The sequence below is a fragment of the Panthera pardus genome, unplaced genomic scaffold (genome assembly GCF_024362965.1).
Source record: "Panthera pardus isolate Hobbes unplaced genomic scaffold, ASM2436296v1 HiC_scaffold_15, whole genome shotgun sequence".
Taxonomy (NCBI): Eukaryota; Metazoa; Chordata; class Mammalia; order Carnivora; family Felidae; genus Panthera; species Panthera pardus.
In genome coordinates this window covers 47,732,169-47,746,748 of record NW_026526710.1, presented here as the reverse complement: position 1 = coordinate 47,746,748, position 14,580 = coordinate 47,732,169, and the positions used below count along the sequence as shown (strand labels likewise).

Sequence of the window (14,580 nt, the reverse complement as noted above, 5' to 3'; positions counted from 1 at the left end):
ACTTCAGATTCTGTGTTTCCCCTCTCTCTAACCCTCTCCTGCTCATGCTCTGTGTCTCTCTGCCTCTCAATAATAAATAAACGTTAAAAAAATTTATTTTTGAGAGACAGAGAGAGTGCGAGTGGGTGATGGACAGAGAGAGAGGGAGACACAGGATCCGAAGCAGGCTCCAGGCTCTGAACTGTCAGCACTGAGCCTGACACAGGGCTTGAACTCATGAACCATGAGGTCATGACCTGAGCCAAAGTTGGACGCTTAACTGACTGAGCCACCCAGGCATCCCAACAATTTTTATTTTAAAGAAAAGGATTTGAGAAAATTAAATTACTCATTTTGATTTACTTTCAGAACTAATCTTGGTGGTGGTGGCTTTTTATTTCAGTACCATATCAGTCGATGTAGTAATTTGTTAATAATCAAATTCCGTAATTTGTAAATGACTTGTTAAAATTATTAGAGCACATTTAAAGTTATTCAGTAACGATGTTACTTACTTCCATTTTGACATCCACCTCAGGTGGAGAAAGAGGCTTGATTCCAGTTGGGAAGGCCAGCGCAGCCTCAAGGTGATCTTGTCCAGAGACGGATATGAGCTTCCAAATGCCCTCTGTCACACATGTCATGCGGAAGAACAATATCAGGAACCACTAGGAGGACACATTTACATAAGCTGTGCTGATTTAAAGTTATAATGCTGTTATTCTTGAATCCCAAATTAGATACTATGAATGGCAGATTATTTCTGCATACTTTTGTGGCATAAGTAATTGAAAATCTGTTAACATGACAAATACTAATTTCATTAATTCAGTTACATTTATACACACCTAGGGAGTTGGAGAGTTGAAGCAATACCGATAATAAGAAAAGACATTCAAAATGTCTCCAGTGCCTGAGCATTTTAGGAAAATGTTTGTTTTTAAGCCTGTTTTGTTTGAACTGTACTTTTTTTTTTGGTTTGTTTTTTGTTTTTGCTTTGGCAGTGGACCTAATTTGAATTTCATCCCCCCCCCCCATCTAGTTCCCACTTAGAGATTTTATTAGACAGAAATATGTTCAATCATTAAGCAAACCAGTTAAGCAAAATGTTGATACAAAGAAGCCAATGGGAAAAAATTGCTCTTGATAATTTGGCTTTAAAGAAACTTGTCTAAGGGCATTTGCAGTTAAAGATTTTTTTTTTATTCATGATGATTATTATGAACATTATTATAGACCTCTTGTTTGACTAGTTAATTGTCTGCTAATTTACTTGCCATCTTTTTTTTCAGGTGGACCTCTCAACTTTTACTGAAACAATATCTGAATGATGTCATACCTTTGGGGACAGTCACACCCATTTCATGCAGAATCAGCTACAGTAGAGGTAAGTCAGTCAACAAAGACTTCTTGTGACTAATTCTTCTAGGGGTATGAAAGAGGAGGAGAGTGTATTATCATACTTCTTTCTTGACTTTAGGATTAGAGTATTCATCTGAAGTAATCAGCAAATTTGATGACAACTCAACAAATTAAGCAGAGTAGTATTACAGGGAAGACTTACTGGTGAGCAAAGTAAAACCCAAGTGAAAGCTGATGTAAAGAATTGCTTTATGGGTCATAAAAGTGCCATTGTGAGTTTCCATTGTGTGGCACTGTGGGAGAATGAGTCTACACTTCGCAATTTTCAATAATTGGGATTTTAAGTCTCTAGAGTATGTTTTATTGTTCTTTTTATGTTGGATTTTCACTTCAGAAGTATGGATAAACCATCTGAAACAAAAAAAAATGGAGGAAGATTATGGCTTCTAGGTTTTAGGCATAACAAGATGATGGCACTTCTATAGAACATTTTATTTACTTTTATTTCTTAGAGACCAGATACATTAAGTCAGTTGCTCAAAATGTGAAACCTGATTCCTAGGTGTGCTCTGTGGTCCTAAATGGACAGATGCCAGATATATGATTTGAGGGACACTGGAAAGTGTCTCACCTCCTGATCTATAACCTAATGAAAATGGAATATCACTTTGCTTGCTTTCTAAGTCAACAGATATTCTATGTATTAAAGATATATACTCCAAGGAGGAATAACAAAGTGATTCTGTGGTTTATACTTCATCATGAATTAACTTATCAAACAATTTAAAAATTTATCAACTAGTTACGGTCATCTTTTTAAAGGAAGCAGGAAGTAGTGATTATCAAAACTTTAGGCATATCATGTTTTAGAAACATGTAAAGGGAAAGATAAATTTCATTTTCTTCCATTTTATGTTGGGTCAGCTAACTTTTGCAAACACAACTCTTTTTCACATGGCTAGCAACTTGGCACCATAACTCATATAGAAACTGAATGTAAAGTGTGGTCTCGTGTGTGTGTGCAGTAATTATTATTCTATTGATATTACCTACCATATGGATCCTGCTGGAGGTTGGATTAAGAACACTATTCCTGGGGCGCCTGGGTGGCTCAGTCGGTTACGTGTCTGACTTTGGCTCAGGTCATGATCTCGCGGTCCGTGAGTTCTAGCCCCGCGTCGGTCTCTGTGCTGACAGCTCAGAGCCCGGAGCCTGTTTCAGATTCTGTGTCTCCCTCTCTCTCTGACCCTACCCCGTTCGTGCTGTGTCTCTCTCTGTCTTAAAAATAAATAAACGTTAAAAAAATTAAAAAAAAAAAAAGAACACTATTCCTTTCAGGGAGCCTGGGTGGCTCAGTCGGTTACGTGTCCGACTTCAGCTTAGGTCATGATCTCACAGTTCGTGAGTTTGAGCCCCTTGTCGGGCTCCGTGCTGACAGCTGAGCCTGGAGCCTGCTTCAGATTCTGTGTCTCCCTCTCTCTCTCTCTGCCCCTCCCCCCACTCATGCTCTGTCTCTGTCTCTCTCTCTCTCGAAAATGAATAAACGTAAAAAAAAAAGTATTAAAAAAAAAGAACACTGTTCCTTTCATGTTAATTTTCAAGTGACTTCCCCCGCCCCAAAGCCACCTAGTTGCCCTATTATACTTGGTGGAAATGATGGAATTAGAACTCTTAGGGAAAAAGCCCTCCATTCTGCCCTTTTCCAAGGGAGCACAATCATCTGGTGATTCTCATCATTTCAGCTACATGAGATAACAATTTGATGTGAATGAATTTGTTTCTCTTCGCTTGTGTGTTCCGAGGAATTTCCACTGTGGAGTAGCCTAGGCAGGACAAGCCTTGTGACTAAGGCAAAAGATTAGTGAAAAAGAATTATTACAGTGGCAGTTTGAAGTCTCAGAAAGAGAAATAACCTAGTCAATTCCCAACTCTATCTTTGAGAAACAAGTTACTTTTCAGCCTGTTTGAACATCTGTAAATCAAGGCTTTGGATCAGATGATATAGATGTTTTGAGTTTGTATGGTATCATTAGTTTGTATGTCAGTACTCCTAACTTTGAATTGAGTTCATTTTGAAGGTTTAAATTATAATAATAAAAGTAATAAAAATAGTAATCTTCCTGAGCACTATGTCCTAAATGCATTCTTGTAACTTCTTTACAGAAACCTCATGATGTAGGGACTGTTATTTCCATAATAGTCCAGAGAGGTGCAAAGAGGTTAAGTGACTTGCCCAAGGAAGCAGTGAAGCTGGGATTTGAACTCAAGGAGTTGTCTCCAAAGCTTGAACTCTTTTTTTAAAATTTTTTTTAATGTTTATTTATTCTTGAGAGAGAGAGAGAGCATGAGAGCGCGCACATGAGTGGAGGATGGGCAGAGTGGGAGAGGGACACAGAATCTGAAGCAGGCTCCAGGCTCTGAGCTGTTGGCACAGAGCCCGACGTGGGGCTGAAACTCACTAGCTGTGAGATCATGACCTGAGCTGAAGTCGGACGCTTTTAACCAACTGAGCCACCCAGGCGCCCCTCCAAAGCTTAAACTCTTAGCCACTAACTTAAAACACACAATTAAAAAATAAACCAAATCAAAAAGTTTTCAAATTTATCTTTTGTTAATCATTCAACCTAATACACAGTCATTTTGATTGATTAATAGATGGAATGAAATTTTAGAACTTTCTTATAGGTCCTAGAATGGTAGCTTTGATTTTGTGCAAATTTTCGCAGGTTTTCTTTGCCCAGAAACTCAGTGTTTCCTATCAAAATACCCAGCGACATGTCCTGACTTGTTCTTTCAGTGGAGACATCCTTTCCTAGCCAGGATTGGCAGAAGTAGCAATAGCATGCGTTGGCTTGTTCTGGAGGCTCTGCTGTGAAACTGAGCTGCATAGAGTAGAAGAAGAGCTTCTGTCATCTTGGCAGCATTTGTTGTTGGTTTGCCTCTTTGAAAGAATCTTCAGAGAGGAGCACAAAAGAGGATGTTGCAGGGTCCAAGAAAGTGTATGCAGGAAGAGTGGCAAGTTAGAAAATCCATTTATATTTCTACTGTAGCAGCCATAACTTATGAGGAAAAATTCATAGCAATTTATAACAGGTGAGAGGAAAAGGGAAGACGCAGAAAGAAATACTGTCAGAACTTATTAGATGTAAGTGTTTGTCACACACTGAAGATTTTTTTGTCATACAAGAAGTTGTACATAATTACTGTGTATAACTTGATGAGTTTGGAGCTAAGTATACACTCATGAAACCATCACCACAGTCTATGCCATAAACCTATTCATCACCTCTAAAAGTTTTCTCCCTTTCTTTTATTTATTATTATTTTTGTTGTTGACAAGAACATTTGGTATAAGCTTTACCCTCTTAGCAAAATTTTAAGTATACAATACAGTATTGTTAACTATAGATTTTGTGCTGTACTGTAGACCTCTAGGACTTATTCATCTTGTATAAAAAAAAACTGTACTCGTTGACTAATACCTCCATTTCCTATGACACATTTTTCTACTAATCTAAAGTTGTGGATGTCAGCCCTGGATAAGAATAATTAAGAGTTTGGCCAAACAAGGTCTTCTCATTATGCCTTACCTCAAGAAAGTTAGGTGGAAAACCTAGGTGATTCTTTTCTTTTTAATAATAAATCTATTATTTATTTAATAATAAATTCTGTATGCAGAAACTTTTATCTGCAAGACAAACCAAGCATCAGTGTCTGGTCCATGGGTCTGATGATGGAAAGACACTCCTTCAGCTGTGCCAAGCTATGTGCTTACTTGAGTGGTGTGTGTGTGTGTGTGTGTGCGTGTGTGTGTGTGTGTGTTTTACCTCCAGGTTAGGACCATATAAATCTTATAAATGTTACTGTCAACACTAGTCAGTTGGATATGGGAAGACATGACTGAAGTTAATCCTGTATTTTGTGTTTAAATACTCATTTTTGGCCTAGTAGCAATGACTTGTTGCAGGAGTGGAAACCTGTCATTATCCCTTTACATAAATACAAGATTACCTGATTCTGTGCTGCTTTCTAATTAAGAGAGTTCTTTGCAATCCTCTCTTGATTATGAAGGAACGTAAATACTTCCTTTGCCTTCTGAGGAAATGAGGACATACTTATTCTTTCAATGTCACTGTTTTGCTTATATTATCATAATTTGATGCTCTGTGTTTCCACATAGAATTTTCTGTTGGCTAATTTAATAATGAGAAATTCAGCACAAAGAAAACATCAGAGATGTTCCAAGGCATAAATTTTGAAATATGATGGTCTCACACACTTCATGGGAATGAAGGTGGAAATCGAGATAGTGTTGAGGAGTAAAAAAGTTGTGGTTGTTCAGATGTGTTGTTCTCCACAAATCATGGAAACAACTGAGGTGGAAGGATCCATTTAACGTTATGATTTAAAAAAAATGAAACAAAATAAAGCAGAAATCAGGCTCTTAGATGCAGAGAACAGATTGGTGATTGCCAGAGGTGGGGGGTGGGAGGTAGAACAAATGGGTAAAAGAGGTCAAGAGGTACAAACTTACGGTTATAAATAAGTCATGGGTATATCATATCCAGTTCGGTCACTGCAGTTAATACTGAATTGCATAGTTGAAAATTGTAGAGTAGACCTTAAAAGCCCTTATCACAAGAAAAAAATGTTTTGTAACTACGTATGGTGACAGGTGTTACCTAGACTAATCATGGCGATCGTTTCATAATATAAAATATTGAATCAAAATCTCTCTCCATAAAGTTATTTTTGTATCTCGCTACATGTCACGTAACTTCTAAATAGTGTGCTATCAAAGTCCTTTTTGAGGAGTTCATGAAAAAGGAGATTCCATGACTTCCGGGTAGCTTGTTTTCCTTGTTAAATGTGGAAGAGATGTCATTGTGCCCTGAAAAAGAACCTCACAAATGCCTCAAAATAGTAGCCAATCATGTATTTGCATTCTTTCTATCTATTCCTTTGTCTCTACCTTTTTATCCCTCTATCTCCCAATCTTAGCTATATAGAGATGGATATAGATTGCTCTGTCCTCTATGTCCAAATAGATGTATTTGCCTACAACGTACTACATTTTTCATCTTAAGAATTACGTCTAGATTTCTAGCCTTTTAAAAATTATTTTCACTGTTTTCTTTGTATTCTTTCCAACTTTTCATGCTCTCCCCAAGTCTTAGAGCTGAACACAAGCAGAGTATTTTGACAGAGTAATAATTACGTACTATTACTACCGAATTGCTATAGATAAACCTTTACATTATGTCACTTTATTGAATGACCCTAAGGACGTAAGTTGCTTCTCTGGGTCTCTGTTTGCCTGACTACAATCAGGGTTTCTGTAAGAATTAAATTAGAATGTGTAGTTCTCCTGGCCACCTGGTTGTTCTTACCAGTGTCTAGTTTCTTCCTACTCTGGTCACTGAATCCATTTGCACTTGTTCTTTTAGACGTCATTCCCTTGAGTTTTAACCATGTCTGTGTTGTGTTTAGATTTTTCTGTTTTACATTTTTTTTAAAGAAAAAAAAAAAAAGCAAAGACACCAACCTAGAATGGCCCATGTCTTGTCACAGAGGGATCAGGCAGAACAGAAGGAATCTCGGTCTTCACTTGTGGAAAACGTGGTTTCTGGCACCTGGAATTCAAAACAATTATCTTCTTATCAGTGATTCCCCTTAATTAAAAATGATCTCAGACTGTGTTGTTGAACAAGTGTTAAAACATATCATCTCTGGGGGCGCCTGGGTGGCTCAGTCGGTTAAGCGTCCAACTTCGTCTCAGGTCATGATCTCGCTGTTCGTGAGTTTGAGCCCCGCGTCGGTCTCTGTGCTGACAGCTCAGAGCCTGGAGCCTGCTTCTGATTCTGTGTCTCCCTCTCTCTCTGCCCCTCCCCTGCTCATGCTCTGTCTCTCAATAATAAATAAACGTTAAAAAAAATTAAAAAAACCAAAAAACATATCATCTCTGGTTCAGAGTTACTCATTTTTAGACCCAGTGAAGACGTGGAGAAAGTGCTGAATTGCCAATAACCAGAAGGAAATATCTTTAACTTTTATTTGTTTCTTAATTGTTAGATACATTGAAGCTTGTCAGTTGAGTGCGTTTTTTTTTTTTTCACACTCTCACCTGACTTTTGAAAGTTAAGGTAAATTGACCTTGCTGTTCTTATTCTTCAAACTTTGTATAAATAGGAGGATCTGGGGATATTTTTGGAATTTACCTATATGGCCTTCTGGGGGTTGATCTGGAACGTCTGAGTCGAAACATCCACTTTTCTTCACTGAACATCCACTCTAATCCAGTTTCTGCTCCGCAAGTCTGCACCTGTGCAAGTCTGCACCCAAGGTGAATTGTACAGTTAAAGGATGAGGAAGGTCAGCCAAAGCAAGATCTAAAGTTCTGAAGATACTTATTCTGTGGCATCCCTTTAAAGGAAGACATAAAAATAACAGGCGTGTCCTGGGAGACAAACCCAGGTTTCTGGGACTGATGGCCTGATGGTCACCAGAGCCGTGGTACCTTTTTCATTATGTTAGGTTGGAGACCTTACCTTCTCTTTACTCCAGCTTTTCTCTCTGAAGCATTGTAGAATGTCAAAACATTTGTCTAAAGGACCGTTGCAAATTACCAAACAAATAATAAACGAGTGACAGCCCCACCTCATCCAGCACCTCTGCTAGCCCCATTCCTGCATGAAGAAGAGATCCAGAGTCCCCAGGTATTTCCTTTCTGACTGGGAGGATGGAAAAAACGTATCAACTAGAAAAAGATGTAAATTAGTGATACAAGTACATATGTAAGTCAGTTATTTACATTATATTTCTTAATAACTATTAATTATAGAGAGTAGTTCCCCTTTTACTAAATGGTTAAGGAATATCCATAAATTTGTTGCCAAACAGTTTTATTGTAACAGTGTTACACTGTTAAAGTTTTAGGGTGTACTGTTTAAAATTTATAATACATCAAATAAAAAGACAGTTTGAAATTTTTTTTTTTTTTTTTTGCTTAAAACAATTTTTATTTTTGGTGAAAAAATACAGATACATTTTTGGTTTGAGTTTACTTTTACATAGCAAATCAATGTTAGGACCTCCTAGACAAGATTAATCTATTTTTATTAGAAAACACATTTATTTCCACTTCCCCCTCACATAGCCTTTGCTGCCATGACATAGATTCCTCTGCAGTTTGGCAATGCAGCAACATTTCCAACTCACCTAAGTTGGGTTTTAAGAGGCAACATTAAAATACTTTGAGGATTCCGAAAATACTTTTGAACTTGGGATAAGGATAATTATGATTATTATTTAATTCACACGCATAATAGAGGCACAAATCAACCATGTGTGATCTAGACCCCAGAGCGAGCTTCCCAGTGGTACCAGCAAGGCAACTTGCTTAGGACCTGGCAGCTGCTCCGCAGAGTCTAGTTCCCTCCACAGTCTAGTTCCTCCACAGAGTCTTGTTCCCTCCACAGAGTCTAGTTCCCTCCGCAGAGACTAGTTCCCTCCGCAGAGTCTAGTTCCCTCCACAGAGTCTAGTTCCCTCCACAGAGACTAGTTCTCTCCACAGAGTCTAGTTCCCCCCACAGAGTCTAGTTCCCCCTACATAGTCTAGTTCCCCCCACAGAGTCTAGTTCCCTCCACAGAGTCTAGTTCCCCTCCACAGAGACTAGTTCCCCCCACAGAGTCTAGTTCCCTCTATAGAGTCTAGTTCCCTCCACAGAGTCTAGTTCCCCCCACAGAGACTAGTTCCCTCCACAGAGTCTAGTTCCCCCCACAGAGTCTAGTTCCCTCCACAGAGTCTAGTTCCCCCCACAGAGTCTAGTTCCCTCCACAGAGTCTAGTTCCCTCCACAGAGACTAGTTCCCCCCACAGAGTCTAGTTCCCTCTATAGAGTCTAGTTCCCTCCACAGAGTCTAGTTCCCCCCACAGAGTCTAGTTCCCTCCACAGAGTCTAGTTCCCTCCACAGAGTCTTGTTCCCTCCACGAGTCTAGTTCCTCCACAGAGTCAAGTTCCCCCCACAGAGTCTAGTTCTCCCCACAGAGTCTAGTTCCCTCTACAGAGTCTAGTTCCCCTCCACAGAGTCAAGTTCCCTCCATAGAGTCTAATTCCCTCCACAGAGTCCCCTCACTTCAAGATGGGCACACTGCAGCTGTTGTTGAAGCAGCAGGATTGTCTTGACAGAACAGATCGCCCACACTTCTTTCCTAGCACATAACCTTCCTGTCAGTCATGGTGCCAGGGAGAGGGAAGAATGTTAGATGTAGGGACATTTAGGAGGCCTCTACCCACCCAGGTAGCCTCAGGACTGTATCCTTCTGTGTTAAAACACACTTTATTACTTTGCATTCCATCTGGAAAAACAAATACGTTTTGAATATGGCAAACAAACAAACAAACCCAGAGAAGAGTATTTTATGTACAATTAGAGATAATGGAGCTCAACAATGACCTTGTAAAGACTCAGCTAAGACAAAAATGTTGATGAGCAGACAGAGTGTTCTCTCTGGGCTAAAGGCTGAAGATCTTGAATGACCAGAAATGATTTGAAGAACTGCATTGCCATCATGGCCATGTGCATGAAGTCATAACTTCTAAATCTAACATTGTTATGCTAGAGAATTAAATTTCTGAAGCTGTTTAAAAGGAGTGAGGCTTAATAGAGGTTACTGACAATCTCTTTCCATATCCATTTTTGACTTGAAATGGTGCTTATCACACATATTCAAAAATTTCACCATATGCTATTCTGGTCAGACGCCTCTTTTGCTTATGAGAAGAAACATGTTTTGTATTCTCACAAAGTCTGTGGACATTGTTAATGTAATAAACATCGCTATATGTCATACATAAGCTACATCTACCTACTGACATTAAAAAAATAGAGTAAAGTTCAAGAACTATTAACACAAGATTTGTACCGAGAAGGGTGTAGGAAGGAGCTCGATGTAAATTATTTTCTTTGGATGGATCATTTCAAAGTAGTTTACAAGAACACAAAATATTATTTACACAATACTAAACTTTTCCTAAATGTTCTATGATATTTCTATTTCAAAACTGTCTTATTTTGAGAATCGAGGAATATATATACAGCAAGTTTAACGCATAAGCCAATAGCCCTTAGCTTGAGCGAAAGATGCATTTAGAGTCTCCCAACACCGAGAAGGTGGCAAAAACTCAGCTGCACCTACGTCCTTTTTCCAAGCAGCTCGAAATGCTTTAGCAAAGACCTTATGACTCTTACATCATTATTAGTGACATAAGAAAAGGTGACAGAGACAAGAACTGGGGCTCTTGACACCAAGTGCCTAATCCACTGAAACACACTGCATTTTATTTAAAGCGACAGATACCTTTCATTGGCACTGCCCAAATAGAAGTTTAAAAGCTGTTAATTGTTAAGTGAAAATTTTCCCACTGAATACGATCTTAAGGTTTTTTGAGAAACATCAAGATTTACTACCACCTGAATGGTATTTGAGAAGTAAGAGTGACAACATGTTTGGTTTGGGGATATTAACTAGAAAATTTAAACTAATCATGATCAGTTTATGAGAGTACCAAATTAGTGCCAAATTAGACCAATACTGTGAGCTTTGCTATGCTACTTTGAACAGTTTGGTCCAAATATCTATCTTCAGCTGCTATGTTTATTTCAGTTCATTCTGGTCATATCAGATGGGAACAAGGATCTTCTGTACTGATTGTATTATGTGACCCTCATAGCTCTGCCGGAGTTTGTAGGTTGCCAGGAACATTGGCAATGGGACAAATCACTCTTTCTGTCACTATCACATTTTGCGTGAGACGCGGCTCAAAGACTGTAGTGGAAGGTTGCACGAGAGAACCAGAGGCCGAGTAAGTCTCTGTTACCAAATAGCTACCAGGCTGCAAAGGGTCAGGCATGGCAATGGCTGGCTGGAGAACAGAGCCGGAAGCAGGCAAAGCGGAAGCTCCTTGACTGCCTGGCACAGGCTGGCCCCTAACGGATTCTGACTGTTGGATGTCTATGGAATAGCCACAGGGTTCAATCCTAGAATGGCCTTCTTGGGTAGGTGGCTGAGATTGTTTGGCTTCATCATCAATCCCGAGGCTAATCTCAGCAAGCTTTTTGAATTTGGGGCCAAGCGAGTCCAAGAAGCTGTCATCCAGCTCATCGGCAATAAAACTGCAACAACCCACGGAGCCCACGGGAGAACTGGGGGCACCCATTCCTTCGTTATCATAGATCAGCAAGCAGTCATTTGCTTCCTGGGTGTCGTCTTCTTCTGCACAGGCAAATGCTTTCTAAAGGTGGAGAAGAGTGGAAAAAATGAATTTTAAAAGCGTGTCAGTTGAAGAATACAGTACAGTTCGCAGAACTCAAGTTTTGATCATGAATGTGTGATTTAGGTAATCCATAGAAGTAAAGGCACGCTTTGTATATCGACAGTCTTGTTACAGAAATTATCTGGTGTTTGGAGAACGGTATAGTTGACATTCTTTCAAAATTGAATCTGGTCTAGGCTCGTGTTTTAATTCTGGGTTTTGAAGGTACTAACGTGGATTTAGGCCTACAAAACGAATGTGTTCAAAGCCGGGAGGTTATTCACTAGGACAAGTGTGGGGTTTCCTGTGTGTACCTCTGTTAATGCTAGACTCCCCAAACCTTGTGGGAGCCTGACCCCTAACTAAGGCTCACACCACACCTCAGAAAATCCCAAGAGTCCTCATCCCAAACAAGTTCTCCCTGCCAGTCACTGTGTCAGGATCTGCTTTCTCAGCAACAGGCCACATCCCAGGACTTACCAGCTCTGATACTGAAGCTGTGTGTGAAATCTGTTCTAATGATGCACCAATCAAGAGGCGAGACCTTCCTCTTAAAGTCTTCTCTGTTCCTGAACCCTTGTTCCTTTCAGTTCTATGCTTCCTCACGCTTCATCCGATCTTCGATCATATTCTTTTTTTCCCACTTTGATTTTTGGGTCATTTATTCAATGGTTCTTCAACTTTTGGGGGCAAAGACTCCTTTGAAAATGTGAAAAATACTACAACCCTGTCTCAGAAAACTATGCATGTGTGTTCTGGCATACTTTATGGCATAGGAAACACAAAGTAAGCTGCTTTGTATTCCTAAAGAAGTTGCTGCTGATCCTGACATGCAAAAGATTTTGCTTTCCATTGTTATTCCAGCTGGGGGGATGAAGTTCCACTTGTTACATGATCTCCCTTTGTGTCTAAATACCATTTTTCCTTTTGACTAGTAGCCCCATTGTGGCAGCCACCTTACATCATCTGTATTATTTTGGCAAAGAACCCTATTTTTTTCTTACATTTTAACAAGCTGTAAATAAAATAACAACAAAAACGAATTGCAAAACTGAAGTATAGTCAAGTGAAAAGACATCTAATGTAAAGATAACAAAGCCACAGAGTTTTCGACCCAATTACCTGAGAAAAATAGGAGTCCAGGAAATTCATGCTTACTGCTCCTTCCCCATAGTCCTTATTGGTTCCTCCAGTGGAATGCCTTGTTCTCATCGTTCCAGACTGTCCTGCAGAACCAATGCCAAGTCCGGTGCCTGTGCCGAATCCTGCAGCGGCCCCAGATCCTGTAGCTGCTCCAAGCTTGGTGCTCAGTTCCATTCCCGAAGCTCCTTCCACCACTGTCCCTCCAGCATATGTATTCATACAAACTTCTAAAAACGGGAGAAAATTCTGTAGCATCTTATGCTGTAATTTTTTAAATTGTTTTTTGATATCCCTGAACAGATGCCAAGTAAAGCAAATAAGTATGTAAGTGGGAGAAATTACAATTAAATGACTAGAGGTGGTCAGAACATCCTACGGTCTGATATGTGAGAGTAACAGAGGAGATGAGGCTGTAACAGAGGACCTTAGCAGATGAAGTAGCTCTGCGAACATAGTAATTGAAAAATATACACAGGAAATAGGTTTTCAGTGACAAAAGCCAGAAATAATAAAGTAAAAACAGAATATTCAGCACATAGCCATGGAAAGCTTCTAAGGCAATGCTTATTTGTTTTCAGGAAAAAAAGAAATTGAAATTAAGCTGTTATATTGCTGTAGTATGGAAACTAAAGAGGGAACATGCATAATATAATCAAGCAAATTAGCAGGCACTAATTTAGTGTCTTGGAGCCTAAAGAAAATTTAACGAGTTATGACTATTCTATTACCTTTACATTACACTTTCATGGAAAATTATATTTTTTCTAGAGAATTCTGAATATAGTTTTTGCTATGTAAATAAAACGGGAGAAGCAGGTGAGGATCTGGGGTAGCTGATAAAGGCAGACATTTTGGGTGATCTCATGCAGACTTTGCAGGCTAGATATTTAAAAACAATCTGTTGCTATGTGTGGAATTAAGAAAAAATTTTAATATTAGGCATTAGTTCTTGTTCCTCCAGTGTATGCCTTAGTTGTGGCATTGAGATAATATGAATAAAATGGTCATTTGGTAAGCCAAAGAAATAAATAATTTTGCCTATGTCACAACATAAACGATCTTGTCCCATTATGCTTGAATATGAAACTGTTACTTGAACTCAAATCAGGGTATTGTTAGTTCTGGGGAAGGAAGAAGGGCAACGATATAGAAGATGTGCACATGTGAGGTTTAACTGCAAATATTACCAATGTTAAGAATAGTCAGAGTTGAGTGGTAGGTACACAGTATTTGCTATATTTTCCTTTACATTTTCTACATGTGAACTCTTTCCTAATTAAAAAAAATAGTAATTGACTGAGAGCTATACTTCAGTTTATCAGAGTTTGGAAAATATATAACAAATGTTCAGACATTAAAAATGGCGGCATCACTGGACAATGAACTTCAACGAACCTACTGAAACCTGAGCTAGGTCATGGAATTGACCGATATACTAATAGTAAATCTTTTCATTGAAACCCATTGTTCACTGATAACATCTCCCCAGCATGTGTACATATGTGCAAATTATTAAGAAAATGATTTAGAACACTTATTATTTTTCAGTATTTCTTATTTAATCCAATATTGCCTTAAAAATATCCATTTGTTGTTCACTTACCAGAATTTTCCATGAAATCGGCTCCATTGGCAGTTATAGGCGGCACACGAATATTTGTGATTTCCTGCAAACCAAAATAAATATATTTAAATGTCCCAAAAATAAATATATTTAAAAATGAACCAAATTTCATGGCAATATGGGTGAAATGGGCTGTTTGCAAAAGATGACTTTATAA

The 14,580-nt window shown here is 38.8% G+C and overlaps 2 protein-coding genes across 3 annotated transcripts in view; one reads left to right on the top strand and one right to left on the bottom strand.

The window, feature by feature from the left end:
• The window catches only part of DSC1 (desmocollin 1), a 351,913-nt gene that overhangs the window by 7,357 nt on the left and 329,976 nt on the right, over window positions 1-14,580 (top strand). For both annotated transcript variants that reach the window (XM_019465475.2, XM_019465477.2), the window contains exon 2: window positions 1,272-1,366. In XM_019465475.2, coding sequence (XP_019321020.1) covers window positions 1,307-1,366 — 60 coding nt within the window. In that variant the 5' untranslated portion in view covers window positions 1,272-1,306. The remainder of the gene's footprint in view (window positions 1-1,271; window positions 1,367-14,580) is intronic.
• Window positions 9,662-14,580, bottom strand: part of DSG3 (desmoglein 3) — a 32,763-nt gene continuing 27,844 nt past the window's right edge. The window contains exons 14-16 of the mRNA XM_019465474.2: window positions 14,403-14,466; window positions 12,779-13,026; window positions 9,662-11,635 (exon numbers count right to left, since the gene is read on the bottom strand). Of these exons, the coding sequence (XP_019321019.1) occupies window positions 11,069-11,635; window positions 12,779-13,026; window positions 14,403-14,466 (879 nt within the window). The 3' untranslated portion in view covers window positions 9,662-11,068. The remainder of the gene's footprint in view (window positions 11,636-12,778; window positions 13,027-14,402; window positions 14,467-14,580) is intronic.